This window comes from Amblyomma mixtum, chromosome 10, assembly GCF_055824585.1.
Source record: "Amblyomma mixtum isolate Tamu chromosome 10, ASM5582458v1, whole genome shotgun sequence".
NCBI classification, from domain to species: Eukaryota; Metazoa; Arthropoda; class Arachnida; order Ixodida; family Ixodidae; genus Amblyomma; species Amblyomma mixtum.
Window position 1 is genome coordinate 40987878 of NC_143021.1, and position 23554 is coordinate 41011431.

The 23554-nt window shown below is 50.6% G+C and overlaps 1 protein-coding gene across 1 annotated transcript; it reads right to left on the reverse strand.

Moving 5' to 3' along the window:
• Positions 1-241: 241 nt before the first annotated feature.
• On the reverse strand, positions 242-23317 carry LOC149325656 (uncharacterized). The gene is made up of 3 exons (XM_089564356.1): positions 23273-23317; positions 15802-16447; positions 242-454 (listed from the first exon to the last, which is right to left on the reverse strand). The coding sequence occupies exons 2-3, from the start codon at positions 16444-16446 to the stop codon at positions 242-244; spliced, it is 858 nt and encodes a 285-aa protein (XP_089420482.1). The 5' UTR covers position 16447; positions 23273-23317.
• Between the last annotated feature and the right edge of the window lie 237 nt (positions 23318-23554).

The window sequence follows — 23554 nt, forward strand, 5'->3', positions numbered from 1 at the left end:
ACTTCTGTTTACCTCGTCGCCATCTGTTGTATCGCCGGCTGGCACACGCAGAGCAGCAGCCAGCCAAGCAAGCACGACGCCAGTAGCCGAACGAAGAAGACCTTTTTAATAGATTAGTCGCGTCCTTATATACACAGCTAGTGTAGCCCGTGGCGCCCCCCAGGATAGGTTAACATAACTATAACAAATCTCAGAAGACGTGAGTCATCATGAAGCAACGATGCGGCGAGGACTGGCGGCGTCAGGTGGCCGAGTCTGCCTTCGGGTCGCCGGAAGGAGTGATGCTGTTGAAATGACAAGCTGGTGATGTTAATCGAAAGGCGGCTGTGGCCTCGACATAGGTCTCGTGTTTCGGACATCGGGCGGTGGAGTACGAGGTCGTGCAATTCCCTTCCCACGGAGACTTGTCGCAGTCGGCACGACAGCGCTCGATGGCCCTTTGCTCTCTACCGAGCTGCGAGAGAACACCAGCACCTGCCCAGTTGAGTGGTTTGGTTTGGTTAATGGGGTTTAACGTCCCGAGGCAGCTTAGGCTATGAGAGACGCCGTAGTGGAGGGCTCCGGAAATTTCGACCACCTGGGGTTCTTTAACGTGCACTGACATCGCACAGTACACGGGCCTCATCTCCTCCAAAAAAATTCAACCGCCGCGGCCGGGATCGAACCCACGTCTTTCGGGTCAGCAGCCGAGCACCATAACCACCGAGCCACCGCGGCGGCCCCCCAGTTTAGTGGAACAAAATTTAGTTCAACGAAATGATAGAACGAAGTATGCGGTAATACCCTACATTCATTAGTTATCCCATAGGCTTAAGCAGCCTCAGTCGCCTCATAGCCTCAGTCGCTTTGGGACGTTAAACCCAATAAACCAACCAACCAGCTTAAGCAGGTTGGCACTAGATATGGGGTTAAAGTGCTCTTTTCGGTCCCTAATAAGCTAGGCAAGGTTTGTGCTATTGTTGACAAAAGAGCCCGGGAACAGAAGCAAAAAAGAGGCAAAAGAAAAATGCATGCCAAGTGGATCATGAATCATCCTTTGTGCCATGTGCAGAGGGAGTGGTATATGACTTACCTTTTAAATGCGGCAAGAATTACATTGGGCAAACCGGGAAATGCATAAATACAAGCTTACGCCAGCATAAAACCTCTCTGAATGGTGCTCCTTCATCAAATCTGTCCCTTCATTAGAGAGATTGTCATCTGAACAAACCCGGTGTGTCCAAGGTGTCTAATAAAAAAACATGCTTTCCACTGCTTAACAGGGCTAGATTAAATTTAGACATCAAGATCAGCTGACTAGGGAGTTGTGCGAAGCCTATCACATTCACAAGAACAGCGACACGTGCGTTAGCACACCTTCTGTAACCATACATGAGTGTGAAATTTCTTATCTATATTCGTAACTTTCTTTTGCGTGCTTTTTGCGGGAAGCGCAGGCGTTTTTGTCAGTTGTGAGCATATAATCTGTGTTTTTTCAAATAAACATTCAGTTGTTAGCAGCGCTTGTCCCTGTCCTTCTTTCTCTTCTTTGTTCCTCGTCGCAGCGCTGGTGAAGTTGTGAAATTTAGTCCCCTGCCAGTGATATGGAGAATACGAAAGGTATTGAACGGGCTGATGGTTTGTTGCCGGGCCACTCCTATCACGACTGTAAATAAGTGAGAATAAGCCTACTGTACAGTTTCCCTAATAACGGAGTCCGACATCGTCCTTTGGAGCTGGGACCTACGGGGCTGAAGGAGTCGGACAACCGAAGGGACCTTTCTCTCCAACATGCAACTGTTTTGTTTAAATGTAACGCCAGAGTCTGAAAAGCAGTAAACGGGCGAGATTCTCCCAAAAAGTGGTCCACAGTTAACCAAAATCCTGGAATTGGCATGAGTGCACTTATTTTAGCGCAAAAAAGAAACCCGCTTTTGTCTTCTACGTGTACCATGCCTAATTTAGCGAATCGTTTTGCAAGCCGGATCATCCTTTTTCCACTCTTTAAAGGTGCACTGAAGAGGAATCTGAACTCGTCTTTTTGCCGCGGGAACTCAATCTACACGTTCCGAGCATTCTTAGGAACCTAGACTTATTGCCCTGTGTGGCCGATTTCTCTAATTAAATATAATTAACGTCCGGCTCCTGCCTTTTTTTTTAATTCTCCCCGTACGGTGGTAGGAGTCGACCAAGGCGTGGAGTGTCTTTCAGCCAGCTCCGTGGAGGCTTGCCGCTCTGCCATCGGCGGAGCAATGCGTAGTAATGCGTAGTAGCAAATCGTCAGCGCGTATTTTTATTTCTGCGGGCTTATTTTGCGGCTATATTATCTGCGAATGAAACTATATTTGTTCACGGAAACCTAAAAAACAAAACAAAGCGAAAGCAAAGCCTCCACGGAGCTGGCTGAAAGGCACTCCACGCGTTGGTCGACTCCGCCCACCGTACGGGGAGAATTAAAAAAAAAAAGGCGGGAGCCGCACGTTAATCCGATTTAATCAGGGAAATCGGCCACATAAGGCAATAAGCCGGAGTTTCTAAGAATGTAGCAGAACGTTTTGTTGGGCTAGTTGGTCCATTCTGATATTGGTGAAGAATGCTCGGAACGTGCCGATCGAGTTCCCGCGGCAAAAAGACGAATTCAGATTTCTCTTCAGTGCACCTTTAAGTGGCCGCTCTGTCCTCCGTGCCGCAGTGCAGAGGTTTTTCAGCTTGGAGTCAGGCACTGGGAACTGTGCAAGTAGCTTTACCAACACAGTGGCAGCGCCCTTTTCATGCCGGCCATCAGAAAACGACTTATGCTCGGCCTTCTCTAACCCCTGATCCCGTTCTACCAGAAAATGTTGCTCAGGACGGAAAGAAATCCTAGAGCGCATGGTGATGTCTGTATGAGGTTGGCGGACGGAAGAAAGTTGGCGATCATCATTGGCAACCGACAGCGTTACTTACCAGCTCTTCACCACAAAACCTTGCCTCCCCACATGGGGAGGGGATCGTTGAAATGTGCACATCTGAAGTAAGACTCCCGGCAGCTAAAAAGGTGAGCCTTGGCTGGTGGGCGCACGTAGACTACGGGGAGATCCCTAAGTGAACCTGGACTGCTGAAACTTGAATAAGTTCCACGCAGAGGTCTTGTACAGGAAGCGCAATGTGTGGGACGCCTCACCGGATGCTTACAACAGCGCTTCCATTAAAGAACGCTGCTAATATGTGGTTCTTGTGGGTTACATATCCCGGTATAGTGCGACTCTTTGGAAGACGAGCTTGCCAAAATAGGCACGGGAGACTCTTTCGAACGAAATGAGTGTTAAGGTAGACGTGGACCAAGGCCAGCACAGTTCCACTGCTGACCACTGGTGTCCGGCAGAATTTTCGCGATGTGCCACATTTTATGAGATCCACATTAGGCGAGGAGGTCCTAAATTGACGAACTTCCACTGTAAAAATAAACTTGCACTTGTAATGCAGTTGTAATAAAGTAAACGTATAATACGTTTCAGCTCGGATCGATCATCGTCAGAAAGTTGGTATTCTTTCATGTCAAACAAACCACTTTTACAACTCATTCAACCCCAGCACATCGGCATGGAATCACCTTCCCTTATCGGCCGTCGAAATATGTGACACACGAAAGCAGCGCAAACTACACAAATGACGCAGAAAGGGGAGGCGAGACACAGGCGCTGACTAACAACTGAAATTTTATTGCTCTGACACATCGGTAAATATACACAAGGCAACAAAAACAACAAGAAGGGTGAGACACGAAACAGACAATCGCAGCAGGAAACGAGCAGGGAATCATGAATGCCGAGCTGTCGCAAGGAAACGAAATTCTTTATGCATAAGGGCTATGGATGGGGTACTGACACAGCGGTCTTTTAGGCTTGCGATTTTTTTTGCTTCAGTTATCTCTCGCCTGATTTGGTCCCAGCACCTGCTCAGCACGCTCGTGTCACTCCAGTGAGGAGTGCATTTACAGTCGCGGCAATGAACGCCCAGATGTCCCGAGATTCGTGTGCTTACATTGTGGGTCCAGATCGGTCGCAGTTACGATGGCTGCACCACGAATCATCCGGATCGGTGTGTTGCCTGCGATAAAGGCCTAATCTACTCAATTCCCTTGTCTTATGGCCATGCTTACGTAGGACAAACCGGCAGATGCCTTAACAAAAGACTGTCAGAACACAAATACAATGTAAGCACACGAATCTCGGGAAATCTGGGCGTTCATTGCCGTGACTGTAACTCCTCACTGGAGTGACACGAGCATGCTGAGCAGGAGCAGTGACCAAATCAGGCGAGAGATAACTGAAGCGAAAAAAATCGCAAGCCTAAAAGACCGCTGTGTCAGCACCCCATCCATAGCCCCTCTGGATAAGGACTTTCGTTTCCTTGCGACAGCTCGGCAGTCATGATTCCCTGCTCGTTTCCTGCTGCGATTGTCTGTTTCGTGCCCTATCCTTCTTGTTGTCTTTGATGCCTTGTGTGACATATTAACCGATGTGTCAGAGCAATAAAATTCCAGTTGTTAGAAAGCGCCTGTGTTCCGCCTCCTGCGTCCTTTGTGCAGTTTGCGCTGTTTTCGTGTGATGGAAAATGCACTAGCTCGTGATGTGTTCTTCACGAAATATGTGACCATTCTGTTATTAAATCAGCTTTAATTAACCTGATGGTAACATAGTACATGGAATTCTTGCGCACTGCCATTTGCTTACTCTTTTCAGCTCATGTGGTGGCTCAACCAAACCTGGTCTTTTTTTTCCTTCACTAATTCTGCTCTTTACGGGCATGACAGAATATGTGCACCAGTTTTTTCCGGCCTATTTCAAAAAATTCCTCCTTGCGCTTTTTTTTGCGTACTTTACTTTTATTCTTTGCTCATAATTTCGTACTAACGACTGTTAATTTGTTTGATTGTAGTTGCTGTAACCTACTCATTTGCGCGAGCCATATTTTTGTTCACATTTTGTGTTACTAGTGACTGCTGTTTTTTTCTCATTTTGCCTATTGTACCCTACTCCCCTCTACAATGCCCTCGAGTCCCGAGGGTATTGAAATAAATAAATAACGTTGCGCTGTAAAAAAATACCCTACCTTTAACGTTGAATGACTGCGTTTAATACACGAAACTATTTCCGTTTTAGAACACGCGGAGTGAAAGACCGTACTTCAAACCAGTAACGGAGGAAACGTCCGTATTCACCCGAAGTTGTTGCAGGGAAGAAAAGAAATGCTCCTCTGTGCAGAAAAGCCTGCTCGTAAAGTGTTGTCGGAGGTTTTTCGTAACATGACCAGCAGGACGATTTTCGTATTCTTGGTGATGAAAAGCTTCGTCATGCTATGCACAGAAGCGATTTTTTTGTTGCAAACGAACGTTGTGTTCTTAACAAAGGGCCCGCAATGTGTATGCATACTTCCTACCTTCACTCTGAAGTCATTTGAGCTAAAACGGAAATAATCTGTTTTGTAATTACGTACTTTCTGTACTACATGCACACGAAATCTTTTTACATAGCTTCTGCCAATGTCTTCAATTCAGGTATGCAGTCCATGTGCCGATGAAATAAGTATTATGTATAACACATTCCTTTATGCATGTTGTCTATTCACAAGCTTCATCATAGTCATTCAGCCTTTTCTGCGCTACACACAACCCCAGCCAGTCGAGTATTTTCGCCACTTGATAACCAGCACAAAATGCAGCCCATTTTTTTCCCATACAAACCTTTTTTTTTTTTTTTTTCAGTCACCGCTTCCTCTCGCCATCCGTTACCGGAATCGGCTCCCGGAAAACGTGACATCTATAACTGACCATGAAACGTTTGTTGATAGCCTGAAGTGTTTCCTGAAGCTGTGAATCGTGTTGAAGCTGCACATTTTTTTACTTGCAGTGACATGTTTACTTCAAGTGCGAACTATCTGAACGTTTGTTTGTTATTGTGGAGAGTGCGTCAAGTGCTAGTCGGTTGTCCAGCACAATGAAAACAGCGCGAATTTCATGAAGGACGCGGAAAAGGAAGACTGGCGCTGACTAACAACACAAGACACCTCGGTAAATACTGAAAGTGTCAAAAACAATAAAAAAAGGACACGACATGATAACGTCCGAAGCAGGAAACGGGCAGGAAATCATGATCGCTGAGCTGTCGAAAGGGAACCAAATTCCTCATGCAGAAGGGCTCTGGACGGACCGAGTGAGCCACTGCGGTCAGTTAGGATTTTGGCCTCATTGAATTCCCGCGTGATTTGGTCGCCGCACCTGCTCACCACGCTCCTGTCACTGGTGTGCATTTACATTCGCAGCAGAGCCGCGCATTGTAGTTGTGCTCTGATAGTCTTCTGTTAAGGCGTCTGCCGGTTTGTACTGCGTAAGAATGGCCACAGGACAAGCCATTGAACTACGCATTGAGCAGGGGAACCGATTTGTGGTGCATCCAACGTGTCTGCGGTTTATGCGCTCGCACAGGCTTGACAAGGGATCCGGAGCGTCTATTCCTACTCTTCTTAGGTTGTCTTCTTGTCCCTTTGGCGCGTTTCTTTTCTAGTCAACATGGTCACTGTCGATAAGAGCGTGTGGCAAACTGGGCTTGTTGGTTCGTACTTAAAACAGCGCGAAAGGCGAGAAGGTTGGTTGGTTGGTTAATGGGGTTTAACGTCCCAAAGCGACTAAGGCTATGAGAGACGCCGTAGTGGAGGGCTCCGGAAATTTCGACCACCTGGGGTTCTTTAACGTGCACTGACATCGCACAGTACACGGGCCTCTAGAATTTCTCCTCCAAAGAAATTCCAGCCGCCGCGGCCGGGATCGAACCCGCGTCTTTCGGGTCAGCAGCCGAGCACCATAGCCGCTGAGCCACCGCGGCGGCCGAAAGGCGAGAAGGAGACAACACAAGCGCTAACTGACAACTGGCGAATTACAAGAAGAACAGGAATATACGTGAAGAGAAGAATAAATTGGCAGTGGCTTAGCTCGGCTATGCCACGATGTACGTACCGAAAGCAGGACTCAGGTCTCTCCTGCGGCTGCTGCTAGCGGTCGAGACATCGGACGTTAAACGTGCCCGTCTCGCGGCGGCTTATTCACGGCGTTTATCCAGTCGTTCGGAGCGCTGTTCCTCTTTTTCGTTTCCTCTTCATCTCGTTTCAATGTCGATTCCAGGCCTCCTTCTGCTTAGCAGACTCAACGCCGTCCATATGCCGCCTCAACTGTGGTTGCGGCGCACGCGAGCTCTCCTCTTCAATCCTCCGACATGCGGCACGTCCAGTTTTTCTCACGGCCTATAAGTGCCGCTGCTATAGGCCGTGAGAAAAACTGGACGTCACACAAATATCTGGAGTCCTTGATTATCCAGACAACAGATCACATGTTAAGCCGTAACATGGGCAGTCTACCGTCCTCGTACGTTATACGCCTGTGGCGATTAGTGCAACGCACTTAAGCTTTGTTTGTAAATTTTTTCCTTCATTGAACAAGGCTTCCGTGTGGAAGACGAAACGTCTCTGTCATCTTGACTGCATGTTTTTTGGTCGGCGCTTCTTTATTTATTTTTCACACGAATATATATAGGTTCGAAAATGCGAACAAACACACAGGAAAACACAATTACAAGCAGGAATTGGTGCACAACGCAGCATTTCAGGGAAAAGGATCGTGATGCTAAGAGGGTGTCAAGAGAGCAACCGGAAACTGCAAAAGCTACAAAAAACAAAACACAGCGAGAGTAAGCAGATCGCAAGAAGAGAGCTAAAATCTAGCGGCAAGCCTACTGTCGAACCGCGTGAATTGGCGTTGACCTTCTGGTCTGCCCTCCCCGCTCAGCCAGCGCTGCCTTGAATAATGCCCGCACCAGGCGGATTCCAGCTTCAATACGCGAGTAAGCCGCCTCATTTCTGCTGGATTCCCAGAAAACCGATTGCACAGACGGGGGAAAAAGAGAGTTTCGACGGAGCGCCAAGAGTTTGACCGAGCCGCCCTTCCATTCCTTGTGTGCATCGCCTGTCGCATAGAATAAAAAAGAGAGCAGGAAAGGTCGGCGTACTGTTTTCTGCGCCAAGCAAGCTAGCCGCCCTATGTAAGCAGGTAAACACTGACACGACTCAGAAGAAGGTGTGCAACAATTACGAAGCATCAGCAGCCATTTATTGCATGCATGTCAAGCGTAGTTTTCGATCCGCTTTCATGCGGAAGGTTTGGCAGAGGACAAACCGGAAGGTGCACATTAACGACAGGCTGCGAGAGCACGCTGTTCGACTTCATTGCGAGGGTTGTTTTGCTCTTTTAAATCAAACCTCAAAAAATATTGCGACCAGCGGGAGATATGGGAATAAAACAGCGCATGGACAAGAACGGAGAGAAAACACACACGGCGCTGAACTTGGAACTGTGTTTATTGCAAAAGACAAGGCGCTTTTTAGTAGGGTAAGAGTGCGGGCTAGTTGGTGACCCATTACATATAAATACCAGCGCAAACCAGCGAGACACACGACGAAAAATGATGACACACAAGCGCTGACTTCCAACTGACGTTTAATGGGTGCAAAATGTGCTTAAATACTGATTTCAAACAACGCAAGGAAATATCTTTGCTTGCCACTTCTTCCTTGGCTTGCCACTTGGCTACTTCCCGCTGCTTTGAGTATGATAAGAGCGGGTGACCAGCCTGCAAAAGAAAAGTCAGCGCTCCTGGTGGAAAGAGCTATCTTCAAGCTTATGACTGCATGATTTTTTCACTGCGTCATAGAAGCAAGAGTTAACAATAATGCGCTTAACTAACGGCGAGTGTGCTGAATAAAAGGGCAGAAGGGGTTTTCTGGTCAGATGCTCAAAGGCCAGCACACATGACTGTTGTTGATATATGCTCCTAATTCTAAATGCCGTATGAAACTACTTGATGGCATTTCGTGGGTAACAGCCAAAGGGCCCAGGATGCTGGAAAAATTGCAAAAAACTTTCGAGGCTGCAGATGGGAGGTCCTCATGTTCGCATTCTAGGGTGACAAGATAATCGTCGAGAAATTGGAAGATCTGCTTCGCAGTACAACATTGGAAGAGCCTGTATAACGCTCTGTCTTGCCTTGCTAAGTGAACATCACTGAGGAGCGCATCAACGGAAGAACCTAGACATACGTCATTTTTTCGAGGGAAAAGTCAACTATTGCTTTCTGCGCATGTCCACCTTAAGTACACAGAGAGTAGCTCAAGAAAGTTGGCAGCTGAAATGCAACTCTCGTTCTGGAATTCTACAGCTACATGGTCAATATAATCCAAGAGATCAAGTCGTCATGAGGGTTGGCATAGTATGAGTTGGTTTGGTTCATTGGCGTTACTTGAGCGTTAGATGAAGAATTACTGACCGATCAGCTTACTGCCCGTTGCCTACAAGGTATTTACTAAGCTAATCGCTAATAGAGCCAGGAAAACCTCAAACTTCAGCCAACCAAATGATCAGGCAGGCTTTCGTAAAGGATACTCCACAACAGAGCAAATTCACACTATCAATCAGGTGGTAGAGAAATCCGCAGAATATAACCAACCCCTACATACAGTTAAGTAGAATTAAGCGCAAAGAAACGGACAAGGACGAAGTAAGGGACACAGAGACGTTCACGTGGCTTTCCAGAACGCAGCTGGTATCTCGGTAGATAATTTTTTTAAAATTACTAGAATACTACCTGCAGGTAACTTTTATCTCTCATGACAACCAGTTTTTTCTGCAGCGTACGGGCATTTGTATCGGCTCATGTGTAGCTCCAATTTTATGTGACATATTTTTATCTTCAGTTGACCGCCTTCTTGCACGGACTTTTCAAGGGGGGCAGTTTTTAAAGTTGTTAGATATGTTGATGACTTTTTAATTATTTTAAGGTCAGGGAACTTTACATCCCTTGACCGTATTGTTTCACTGGTTTTATCTACTTTTTATCAACTGGAGAAAGGTTTAGTTTTTACCCATGAACTACCTGAAAGTCATACTTTGCGTTTTTTATACCTTAAGCTCATGTTCTGCCGAGACCATACTTGCTGGATGTACTCCCCCCGAGCCAACAAAGAGTTGCTCAGCTATGATTCCGCTCATTCCAAGGTGGTAAAGCGAGCTATTGCGTCGCTTTGCCTGGAATCTGCGCTTCGAAAATCCTGGCCACATAAAATGCTACAGAGTTTGAACGATCAGGTTTCGCGACTTTCAGCAGCAGGCTTCCCTGGCCCGGTCATTTCAGCTGTTGCCGAAACCCTCCTGCAGAAGCATAAAGGCGCCCAGAAAAGACATGAAACCCCTTCTTCTAAGCCGGTGGTGGTCCCTTATGTACACCAAATCTCTCACAACCTCAAAAAAGTGGCTGGCAGGCACCACGTGCCCTTGGTGTTCTCAGCGCCCAACAAGCTGTCCAAGCTATGCCCTCGCATCACGGGTTGTGCCGGCAGGGGCTGCAATAAAAAACATGGGATCGCCTACGCCAAATGTGCAATAGGTGTGGTTTACTGCATCCCCCTCTCATGTGGAGCTTCATACGTTGGCCAAACTGGCCACTGTATTAATGACCGGCTACGGGAGCGTGCCGAAAACATAGAAAATAACGACACGAATGTGAATCTTGTGCGGCACCTTGCTTCGTGTAAATGTAGGGCGGGATAAGAGAAGACCACGATTCCTGCAAGAGCGGCAATGATAAGACAAGGCTTGTTTTAGAATCTTATTATATCAGAAAGCTGTCCGACCGTTGTGTCAGTGACACGTCTGTACACATATACTATGTAACAAGGTACCCATGTGGGCTAGTTGGTGTACATCAGACATAACTCCACCAGCGAAAGAACGAGACACCAGGAGAAGAAAAACACAGGCCAACGCTGGACTAACAACTGAAGTTTAATTGAGAAACGGCCAACCTAGGTCACCAGAAGACGCATGCGTATCAGACACACCGAACAAAACAAACAAATACATAAGTGGGAGATCACCGAGGAGTTGATACACGCTCCAACATTGGCAAACAACAAAATACAGATAATAGGCCTATCAATTTTGCACGCGCAAACTTCTGCTTAGGAAATTAACTTCCTTGCTAGTGAGATGCAAGGACGGTGCACTGACGCATGTGTCACTGCCTTGCAGCCTAATATTAGAACGTAATATCAGCAGCACTTTATGCGCCAACATGACCAGAATCAAAAAGGAAGATGAGACCGATTTTTTTTTCATAGATGCTCGGTGCTCTCTAATACAGTAAGTAATGAATAGAGGAGCTCGCCTTTCCTTTCGCCAATCTCAGTTTAATTCTATGCAGACCCGCGGCACCGCGCACAATGAAGCGCCGCTCGTGGCGCTCTTCTCAGTCAGACGTCTTCGTGCGTGGCTTTTCGGGCGTAGCTACGGAGCGAACGCACCATTATGTCGCTCCACCTGTGTATCAAGTGTGTGTTCTCAAACACCTCGGGGAAACGTGTGCTCTTAGATCGTGACCAATCAGAACAAAGAGAGTGGAATACAGTACGAAGCCAGTGTGCTTCGTTTTTATACGCGACCTAGAGAGATCTTGACTGCTCGTGCGCAGCCTACTGAAAGCTTTCCACGCGAACCGAAATTGATTCGAACGCCAGCGTGGACGCCACTGCGCACTCAATGCCCGCTCTGCGAATAAGGATGCTTGCTGCCCAGAATGCTTAAATGGGTCGAGCGGCCATTGTTTCCCCAAGGTAAATTAATGCTAATGGTGGGTCTTAAATTCGGCAGTTGTGCAGTGCTGACGTCGCGTCGAGAATCTTTGGAAAGCCATGGCCTGGCTGCCTGGGCTACTCCTCGCCGTTGGTGCGTAGCCCATCTCTCGCTGTTGCCGTACTCGAATTGGTCCCTTCTCACCGGTGCGCGGAACATCTCTCGGTGAATCTGGAGGGTAGTTGCGTCGCCTCAGCAAAATTAGCTCGGGAAAACTTGTTCGGGCAATCGCTGATGTGGAAGGTGAAGAATCCGGTGGCCCCTTTGAGCCAAGGTCTGCTGTGCGCTGAAGCTGACGGGCTGTCCTGCTCTTCTCTCTCGGCGCTGTGCATCCGAGTGGTTTTTTCAGGTTACCTGAGCTGTGCAGGTTTGCGTCGGGGCTGCTTGTGCAGGGAAGTGGTGCACCAGTTTCCGCTGCAATACGGCAGACTTTGTGTCGGCCAGACGGGCTTGAACGAGAGGATGCGCCAGCACTTTCGGCACTCGAAATCAGATAATAGCGCCAATCTCCCAGGGAGGGGAAAGTCTAGGCTAGAACGGGAAATTTTCCAAGTGGCACGCATGAGCAATCTTGGACTGCTAAGGACCCTTCAGTGGCTCTTCTAGACAAGGTGATTTGGTTCATGGCGAGATAGTTACGCTTATTTTTCTTAGTGCCATATGCCTTTGCCTTTAGTTAGTTTTCAAAGACATTTTGCCTGCTTTCTACCACGGACGTTCGCCTTACTCTCTAGGGTATATGGTTTGCGCAGGCGCACAATTTCGCTGGAGAACGTTCTTAAAGATGAACCCCAGTTTCCGCTCGTCCTGTCCCCTTCTCTTCCTGCCTTCTGTTCCTGTCGCTGCTTCTTTTGCGCCTGAACATAAAGAATAAACAACTCGACTTGGACGGTGCATCCTAATCACGATTCCATTGCGCACAATTTTCTGACAACAAACACAGCGCCGCGACAGTTGACGAAGGACAGGACAACCAGGCTTCCCTAACCGCAGCGGGTGCTTTCAAAGGGCGGCTAGCATTCCTCATTGCCCTCATTGCAAAACTAAAACTAACTTTTGTCTACGCATAAATATCAGTTAACAATAAAAAGATGCTCCTTCTAACCTGACTGCATTCTTGAGGCTGTTTTTTAAGCAATTTCACTTCTTCGAATAACCCGGCCGCTGCAGTCGAATTTCGATGGAGGTTGAATACAAGAGGCCCGTGTGCTGTGCGATGTCAGTGCACGTTAAAGAGCCCCAGGTGGTCGAAATTCCCGGAGCCCTTCACTGCGGCGTCCCTCATAGCCCGAGTCGCTTTGCCACGTTTAACCCCCATAAACCAGTTCCTGGAATAAAAATTCAAGCACTCCTCTTTTTAATAAAACTAAAGTTCTGTATGATGATAGCAAGAGCAGTGACACGTGCGTGAGCACTGCTGTCATTATCCGTGGCAGTGAAATTGTGCATCTGCACTTAGAACAGCGCATGCGCAGCTGGCTGCAGATTCAGTTGACGTCTCTCCATGTTTTCTCCAATAGACTTCAAGCGCTTGTCCTTTCTTCGTCTCTTGTCGCGGGTCAAGAATGTACCAACTAGTTCAAATCTCTGTTTTATTGTGGAATTTTTCCGATCGCTGGTTAACGTCTATCTGTCTTAGTCAATTCAATAAATTTCAATTCGATAGCGCCAATGCTAGAATTCGTTACAAAACTTTCACGCAGAAAGAGGACGCAGAATCGGCGACTGTTTGGGATCTACTATAAATGAAAAATGCATTATGTACAGCCGCCCGGAAACAACACTAATGACGGAACGCGTGGCCTGGACTGCCATCAGCGCCACGAAGCGATAGTCATTGGTGCGAGATATTGCACTCGGTATGGCTGACGGTAACTGGTGCGCAGCTCGCTCTTACTGCTTTTCCGCTTGTGCTTGATCGCCGCGTAGGCGTTTCTGCGCTTTCCGCGGCCCCGGTAACCAGCCACCGTAAACATACAGAGGGCATTATCTCGCACCCGATGACTATCGCTTCGGGGCGCTGACGGCAGTCCAGGCCACGTGTTCCGTCATTCGGCTTAAGTCTGTGCGCGGCTGCACCTTTTGTCCAAGTAAAAATTCTCAGTAGGTATTTAGCGCTCGTCCTGTCTGTTTCGATTCCCTTGTCTCAGTACAATAGGCTAGACTTTTTAATTAATCATGACTCACCAACTATCCCTGCTTTCTGCCTTGACAGCAATTACAGTTAACAGAAGAAATCATGGTTAGGTACAAAACCTATACCAATATTCGAGATGCTGAAGCATAATTGCGTCATACATAGCTAAATGAAATGTCATCGATATAACACTAGGCAAATGAAAACGAACTGAACGAATTTATTGAACAGCACATCTACATTGAACTTTTACGAAAATGGGAGGAATGGCGCATAACAGTGCAGAATTCTAGTGCCTGAACTCAGAAAAAATGTTTACCGTGCAGCGCTGAGAACTATTAAAGATTCGCCAGAGTTGCCAGGAGTCATTTTCTATAGATAAAAGAAAACATTTAGCTTCACATTCAAATCTGCTTTTGTTTAGTGATTGATTTTGACGAATTACTCGGAGCACGATTGCAGAGAAACGAAAATTTTGTTTGCCATAATTTGTATATACTCTAGGAAGCCATAGACTTCTCCCTTGCTAATCGTGTTTTTTCATCGTTGATTAGTGAAACTTGGGAGATACGTAACACTGGAAGCTCGCCGTAAGTAACCCACAGAATATTATGCAGAGTTCAATTACTCTCAGTACACGTGATTGTTCGACGTTAAAATTGTTCCAGCGATAACTTATTATTCAGAGTACGCGGTTTTGAATGATTTGCAAAGAGGTTGAGTGCGTATTGTAAGCGTTCACTGATTCTACAGTTCCGTAGGTGATATGAGAGTGGATGAAACATGCTCCTTAGATCAAAATCATGTTTATGTAGCCTTATTTTGTGTCGTCATTTCAATGTTTGTCTTTGTTCTCCAAAGGGAATTCTGCGTTAGTACGTGCCCAAACACCGCTCCTTGTTGTTATATCTACGCTGTTTATATAAGCCGTTGTGTTCTGTAGGAAAGGGGTGCACTTCTTTTTAAAGCCAGTCTGAAGCTTTTTGGGTGTATCTCTTAAATTTACATGATGCTCAAATTCGTATTTGATCATCATGTATTTGTGCAATTGCATGCGTGTATTGTGCGAAAACAAAGGTCGCGCAGTGATTAGAATGCGTATTTCGTATGCTAGTTTAGTTTTCACGTTGACATTGTGTTCGTGAATTTTTTAATCCGAATCCAATTTAACGCTTAAGTACGCGCAATGCTAAGACTCCCTTGCTCCGGACAGGCCGCCATTGGAAACCGAACCTGGCAGCGTTTAACGCTAGGATCTTATCCAGTGGGGCTAGCCTAGCAGTACTGTTCGAGGAACTAACGGCCATTAAATGGGATTTAATAGGGCTTAGTGAGGTTAGGAGGACAGATGAGGCGTATACAGCACTAAAGGGCGGGCACGTACTGTGCTATCGTGGATTAGCGGACAGACGAGAACTAGGTGTGGGATTCCTCATCAATCAGGGTATAGCTGGCAGCATAGAGACGTTTTACAGTATTAACGAGAGGGTGACAGCTATCGTAATTAGGACTAATAAGAGGCACAAGCTGAAGGTGCTTCAGGCCTACGCGCCTACATCAAGCCATGACCAGAACGTTGAAAGCTTCTATGAAGACTTGATCCGCATTGAACGAAGTAAAATCACTGTTGTGGGCAATTCCTCTGCGCGGGGACGCACAGGCAGTCACTCGAGGCAGGACTTTGTACAAAGGGTTTATTCTCACATCAGGGGGGCCGGTCGCCGTCGTGGCAGCTGGGTCAGGTGGTCCTTTGGGGCTGGTCCAAGAGCGAGAGAGCGCGAGCCTTCCCGGTCTCGCCTTATAAAGGCTTTCTCCCAGCCTCGCTCCCCCCGCCCCCCCACTCGGGAAGAAGGGGTCCGAGGCTACCCGCGGTGAGCGGCGCGAGATTTGACTTGCCCGCGAGCAGACCCTACATCTCCCCCCCCCCCCCTCAAACGTCCGTCCCGGGGTCCGCCAGTAGGCGTTCGATGACCTCCGGGTCCATAGAGTCGTCGCAGGGGGGAGGGGTGCTCGCCGGGGGGCCGCTCACCGCTGGCTGGACGGGCTCCTCACGAGCCGCCTGGGGGAGCGAGGCGCCTGGCTCCGCTGGGGGCCCTGCCGGCAGCGCCCTCCAAAGCTCCTCGTCACTAAACACGGCCGGGGGCTCCTGGTCCCTCTCCTCCAGGGTCAGGCCGCGGAAAGGCAGCGGCACTTCCTGGAGGTCACCGCCGCGAAGGGGCTGCGCCTGGTCCCGCCACCTGGACCGCGCGCAGTAAGAGATGGCCGCTCCGTTGGCGACCGTGGTCCAGGTGGCCACGTGCCGCAGGACCCTGGGCCGCTTGGGTTGCGGCTGCTCGGCGGCCGAAGCGCCGGCTGGGTGCTGAGGGGGGCCCTGCGCCTGGTCGTCACTGGCCCTCTTGCGTTGTCCTGCACCACTGGGAGGTTCTCTCCAGTGGTCAGGCGCGCGGTTAGACTGGCGGTGGGGGCCACCGCGGCCGTGGAACCTGCGCCACTCGCGCGGCTCCTGCCGCCAGCCGGGTGGCGCGCCTTGATGGCGGCCACCGTTCGACGGTGGTCTGCCTTGCCTTCTGGAGTCCGAGCCACGGGCGTCGGTCCGCTGGAGCTTCCTAGAAGACATAATGAGAGGGCGAGAGCACTGCGAGTGATAATTGATCGAGAGACACGGGTGCTACCTGGTCCTCAGGTTGTAGCGTCGGTTGCAAACCGCACCGCTACCTGCTCGTCCTCCCGGGGGTGAGATCGCCGCATCGCGCTGATTTTCCACCGCTTCGCAGCCATCGTCCTTGCGAAGGTGGAAAGCCTTCAAATCAGCGACATGCACCGGACCGGCGGTTTCGCCGTTTGTCAACAACCGCAACTGGTAGGTGAGCGGCGTAGTCCGTGCCGTAACTTCGTACGGCCCAGCCCACTTGTGCGCTAGCGACGCGGCGAAACCGCGCGCTGCGTTACTAAGTGGGTGCGTTCTCTTGAGTACTAAGTCGCCCGTGTTGAAAACGACGTGACGGCGACCTTTGTTGTACTGATCCGCCTGCTCCATGCGCGCGACATCGAGGTTTTCGCGGGCTGCGCGCTGCGCTGCCTCCAGGCGCTCCCGGAGCCTTGCCGCGTACTGCGAAAGCGGAGGGGGCGCAGGCCCCGCCGCGTCGAGTAGGGCATTCTCTAGCGGAAAAGCGATCTCTCTCCCAAAATTCAAGTAAGCGGGTGTAATACCCACTGACCTGTTCACGGTTGTCCTTGTAGCGAACGCCAGTTCGGACAGCCGCGCGTCCCAATCTCTGTGCTGCTCGGTCGTCGCGACCAGCATGCTCTTCAGATTTCGATTCACCCGCTCGGTTATGTTGCTCTGAGCGTGGTAGGGACTCGTTCTCCTGTGGCGGATTTGAAGCGCCCGACAAGAGTCTACAAAGACTTTGCTTGTGAAATACGAAGCATTGTCTGTAATCAGGTCGGAAGGGAAACGGAAACGAGTGAAAGTCTCCAACAGTTTTTCCCAAATTCGTTCCGACACAAGCTTCCTAAGGGGGAAAACCTCAACCCACTTGGAATAGTGGTCCGTTATTACCAGGATGAATTGGTTTCCGCGCGCGGACCGAGGGAGGGGTCCCATGATATCGCACGCGACCACTTGCCAAGGGTAGTTGCTAACTACCGCCTTCATCATGCCAGCGGGCTTGCCCGCCCGAGGCTTGGCTACCTGGCATACCGGGCAGGTACGGGCGTATCCCAGCACATCCTTTCTCATGCCTGGCCAGGTCGCGACACGGCATAACTTGTCGTAAGTCTTACTGCCGCTGCCATGGCCTGCCAGCGCTGAGTCATGGAAGTACTGCAGGAGCCGTTTCCGCAACCTTCTCGGGACCACGACTCGGAAAGGAGATGCTATCGCCTCTTCCTCGTCAAGTTGGGGAATACTGCAGATTGGGCGAGTTGGTTAACATACATCTTGAAAAATTTAGCGCGACACACAAGGACAGAAAGAGTAGACGACACGAGCGCTGACTAACAACTGGAAGTTTATTCGAAAACACGTAGAATTATAAAGGAAGAAAGTGCGATAAAATCGTTGGTCAAAAACCAAAAGAAGAAAACTAAACACAACAGTCACCGCCAGCTCCTGCTATCAAGACGCAAAGCACTTGTCCAGATAAGCTACCTCTTTTTCCCGTAGAAACGCCTGCAGCATGACGGTGGAGAGTTTCCTCGAGCTACTTTCAGCCTACCTAGAATCGACCTTCATCATGTGGGAAAACAAGGTGTTCGTTCAACGTTCGGGAGTGTGTATCGGCTCTCGGGTTGCTCCAATTCTCAGTGATATTTTTCTATCGAAGGTAGACAGGAATCTGGAAGCTGATTTGAAGGACGTCACAAGACGAATTTTCAGGTATGTAGACGACTACCTTGTCTTCATCAAAGGGGCCAGTAGCATCCGAACGACGCCTGATATTCTCAAGATCTTCAAGGATAGAGGTCAGGGCCTCAACTTCACTTTTGAAGTGCCAAGAGAGGGTTGTATCCGGTTTTTGGACCTGGAGTTGAAGTAAACCAATCAGCATGTTTGCTGGGTGTATGCTCCAAAGGCGGGTAAGCCCCTTCTAAACTTCCAGTCCCAGCATTCAAGACTTGTCAAGGACGGCATAGCCATGTCCGGTATGACCACAGCCCTGAGGCAGTCGTGTCCCCACCGACTTGAGGAAGGTTTTTTGAGGCAAGTGGCCAGACTACAAGAAGCTGGTTACCCTCAAAAGCATCTTGCCCGGCTTACGGAGCGACTATTGCTAAAACTGAAGCGCGAGGCTTTCCCCTCGGTTCAGGAACCAGCGGACCGGCCACGCCAGAAGGTTGCATGTATGCCATACATACACGGGCTGTCTCATCGACTACGGAAGATCGCAGCTAAGCATGATGTGCAGCTGGTCTTTTCAGCTGATAACAAGGTCGGGAGAGTGTGCGCGGCAGTTCGGAACAGGCTAGACAAGACACTGCCTCGAAAATACCCGCGGGAGTGTACTGCCAGTCATGCCAGCGATTTCACTGCCTGCGAAAAGGGGGTTGTGTACAAGGTGCCATTGGCCTGCGGGAAGGTGTATTACGGCCAAACGGGCAGGTGCATCAATGTGCGGCTGCAGGAGCACAAGAATTCACTGGACTGCAGGAAACCGGTGTCTTCGAACCTTGTTTTGCACTGCCGTGAGTGCAAGGATCTCGGGACCAGCAAGTGCTCGCCGAACCTTGACAACACTACGATTGTGTACAAGAATGACAACGTGTTGTGTAGGGAAATTTACGAGGCATATAGTATCGCCAAGGCTCATAACACGTGCGTGGCCAAACCGTCCGTTACTATACGGGAAAAAGAGGTAGCTTATCTGGACAAGTGCTTTGCGTCTTGATAGCAGGAGCTGGCGGTGACTGTTGTGTTTAGTTTTCTTCTTTTGGTTTTTGACCAACGATTTTATCGCACTTTCTTCCTTTATAATTCTACGTGTTTTCGAATAAACTTCCAGTTGTTAGTCAGCGCTCGTGTCGTCTACTCTTTCTGTCCTTGTGTGTCGCGCTAAATTTTTCAAGATGTAAGTTGGGGAATATAGCGGAGCAGCAAGCCATCATCGCCCAGCAGATACGCGTCGTACTTGCCCTCAGCGTTCCCGGTGCAAGCTGCGCTGCTCGCAAGCTCCTTCAGCACCCGCTGGCAAAGACCGTCTGCTTTCTGGGCCTCGATCAGCTCTTCTCTACTGACCGCTACTCCCCAAGACAGATTTCTTTCTGCCTCGCTCCTAGGCAGGCGAGCGGTCGCCGCCACGAGCTGCTGTGTTTCCCTTCTCTCACAGCACAGTGCGGGACCTTTGTCCGCCTCCTCCTTCGCCAAACCGGGCGCGACACTCCCGTCCGCCCTCTCTTCCTCTCCAACAGCGGTGACGCCGCTTTTTACAAAGCTGGGCTGCGCCTCTGAAGCGCTTCCGCCAGCATTCCACGGTGCGCGCGATAAAGCATCGGCCGCCTTGTTCAAGCTGCCCCGGCGGTACTCGATGGCGTACGCGTAACGTTGCAACGTCAGCGCCCATCTCGCGAGTCTGCCTGCGGGGTTCTTGAGCCTCTTTAACCAAGACAATGCCTGATGATCTGTCTGCACGGTGAAGACCGCTCCGTCTAGGTACATGTCGAACTTCGACAATGCGAACATGATCGCCAGGCATTCCTTTTCGGTCACGGAGTAATTCCGCTCCGCCGATGTGAGCGTGCGACTAGCGAACGCGACAGGGCGCAGTTTGCCCTCGTGTTCCTGCAACAAAACAGCTCCAACACCGTAGTCACTAGCGTCTGTCTGCAAGACAAACTGCTTGTTCAGGTCGGGAAGGCGCAGACTAGCGGTATTCGCTATCGCGCGAGCCAAGGCAACAAATGCGTCACTCTGTTCCTTGCCCCAGACCCACTTCGAGCCTTTACGCAACAGCAGGTTCAGCGGCCTTGCAAGCTCCGAACAGCGCGGGATGAATTGCCTGTAGAACGCAACCATCCCCAAAAACCTCTGCAAGCTTTTCACATCCATGGGGCAGGGGTAGTTCAGAATTGCCTGCAGTTTGTCATCATTCGGTCTCAGTGTGCCATCATCCACGACAAAGCCCAAGAGGTTCACTCTCTTCGATGCCAACTGCACTTTCTTTGGATTTATGGTTAGACCGGCACGTCTCATTCTATCGAGAACGGAATTCAGGTGAATGAGGTGCTCCTCGAACGACTGTGAGAATATCACAACGTCGTCGAGGTACGCCACGGCGTAGTTGAACCTTGCATCGCCCAGCACGATGTCCATCAGTCGCATGAACGTGCTCGGGGCGTCAGACAAACCAAACGGGAGTCGAGTAAATTCGAAGAGCCCGCGGTGGCAGGTGAATGCGGTTTTCTCAATGTCACCTTCGGCCACCTCAATCTGCAGGTACCCTCTGCTTGCATCTAGGACTGTGAAGAACCTCGCGTTCCCTAACGCGTACATCACAGCCTCGATCGACTGAAAAGGGTACGCAACCGTAGGCGTCAGTGAGTTGAGCTTACGATAATCAACACACAGCCTGACCGATCCATCTTTCTTCGGCGCTGGAACCACTGGTGACGCCCAGGGACTTTGTGAGGGTCTCACCGCACCGGTATCAATCATCTCGTCAAGGGCACAGTCGAGAAGCTGCCTCTTATGCGCACTTAACGGCCTCGGGTTACACCTGAAAGGGCGCGTATCACCCGTCTGAATCTCGTGCTGAAGCAGGTCGGTTCTGCCCGGTTTCTCCGTGAAGCAATCCGAAAACGGGAGTAAAGTTTCTGCGAGCCTTCGGCGCTGACTACTGGGCCCTGAGAAAGACGCAATAATCGCTTCTAACGGGCCACCGTCTCTCAGCATCTCGAGGGACCTCACCTGCCTTTCTGTCGCACAGGTGTGGACACCCACCTTTTGTGCAGGACAGCCGGGCAAGAATGCGCTTTCGAAGGGAATGAGGGGGGCGAGCTGGCTGTAACGATAGCCATTCTCCCCCATGTCGAGCACAATGCCTTCGCTCGAGAGAAAATCCCTTCCCAGAATTACTGGTATCGACAAGCCAGGCAGATAGACGAAGCGATGTCTCCGCTTTCTGCCGTCAAAGCGCATCGTAAGACGCACTGCTCCCTTTGCCTTTGCCGCCCCAGCTGCTAAGCTTAACGGGGTTTCGGCCGGTCTGACACGGATGTTACCTATCCGGCAGGCCTCGTACACCTCGTCACCGACCAGTGACAGCGTTGAGCCCGTGTCTACGAGTGCAGAGTAGCATCGACCCGCTAACTGCACTAGCATAAAAGGGCTTGAGCGCGGAACGACTCCCTGAGCTCTACAGGCGAGCGGGACAAAGGCCTCCCCGTCGGCGGCGCGGGAGTTCTTTTCCTGACTAGCGCCTTGACAACCATGAAATTCTCCCGCTGACGGTGAAAGGTCGGTGCCACCAGACATCACCGCCAGCGCCTGGCGTTTCCCTGCATACACCTAGCTTGGCATTCGCGTGCCACGTGGCCGGGCTGGTTGCAATTCCAGCAAAGCCGGTCGTTCACCCGTCGCGTGGACGGAGGACCCCTCGTTCCACGAAGCGGTTGGGGATGACTCTCCCCTTTCTCCGCGCATTCCTGACGCTCGCTCGGCGCGTGGCCTGTGAGGCCGGCACGACGCCGCTGCTCGAATGCGTACGGGTCAAGCGCGCGAGGGACAACAGGGGGTTCCGCCTGCCTTTCCACGGCCATTACCTCGGCGCGCCGAGCCCTCATCGCGCATTCTCGGCCTCCATCCCATGCGCATCCCGGTTCTAGCGATTCGGCCGGCCTGGGGGGCGGCTGGTAGCGCAGTTCGGCGAGTAAATCCGCCTGCACGGTCTTGGCCTCCTGCGCTAGGGCCTCGAGGTTTGTAAAACTGCGGCCCCGCAGATACGGCTTGAAGCGTGGATGGCACTGCCTGATCACACGCGCAACCTGATCTCGGTCGGTTGCCGTCGGATCTGCCCTCTTGTACAGCTCTTGCATTGCGCGTACGTACTCGAGGAGGCTTTCCTCTGGGTGTTGGGTGCGCAACGCGAGCTCCTCCAGCATCCGGCGCTCATAATCAGGCGGCAAGAACTCGGCGCGGAAACGGTCTTTGAAGTCCGCCATCGACTGGAAAGTCGGCTGGCAGCGCCTCCATCGCGCCGCGCTCTCGACGAGTGCTACAGGCAGGACCTGCCCTAGCATTACGCCATCTGGGGCGCCCAGAGCCGTCTGGTAGTCCTCGAGTTGTTGTAGAAACTCGTGGACTGATTTCGCGTCCGTGTACCCGGAAAAGGAGGGGACCTCCATATTTATCCGCGGGCGCGATGCTGTCGCCGATGCTACCGATGCTGCGGCCTGGTTGGCGCCAGCCACCGAACCGAGCTGACGGGCTAATGCGGCAAACATCTCAGTCACCTGCCCTATTACGGCCGCCGCGTCGGCCGTCTCACTACCGGCTGCCCCGCCATCCAAATCCGTGGCTGAAACATCCTTTCTGGGAGCCATAGTTCGCGCTAACTGTCCGGCCGCACTGGCTAACTGCTCATGGCAACAAGAACATTCATATACACAACAATCTATCTACAAACACACGGAAATACACAACAGAAAACGCCCGAAAACTACATAAATAACACAAAACCCCTAACAAATTTACAACACTACACAAGTCGCTACCCCGCGAACATTCCGCCTGACCCGCTCCTTAACCCTATCGGTCCGGCGTGGCCCCAAACAAAGAGGGCCTGCCACGAGTCTGGCTGCACGTCCCAAAATCGGCAGAGAAATCGTCCACAAGGTGTTAATTTAAAGCCGCACGCTGGGCGCCATTATTTGTGGGCAATTCCTCTGCGCGGGGACGCACAGGCAGTCACTCGAGGCAGGACTTTGTACAAAGGGTTTATTCTCACATCAGGGGGGCCGGTCGTCGTCGTGGCAGCTGGGTCAGGTGGTCCTTTGGGGCTGGTCCAAGAGCGAGAGAGCGCGAGCCTTCCCGGTCTCGCCTTATAAAGGCTTTCTCCCAGCCTCGCTCCCCCCGCCCCCCACTCGGGAAGAAGGGGTCCGAGGCTACCCGGGGTGAGCGGCGCGAGATTTGACTTGCCCGCGAGCAGACCCTACACTGTACACTGTACTAATAGGCGACTTCAATGCGAAGGTACACAAGAAGCAGGCAGGAGACCAGGCAGTACGCG

Bases quoted from the DNA above. Each gene is read 5' to 3' on its own strand.
- LOC149325656 (XM_089564356.1), bottom strand. From the start codon at position 16,446: ATGTCTTCTAGGAAGCTCCAGCGGACCGACGCCCGTGGCTCGGACTCC. The intron at 455-15,801 runs GTCATCGAACGC...GTTCTCTCGCAG, and splicing joins ACGACTCTATGGACCCGGAG to CTCGGTAGAGAGCAAAGGGC.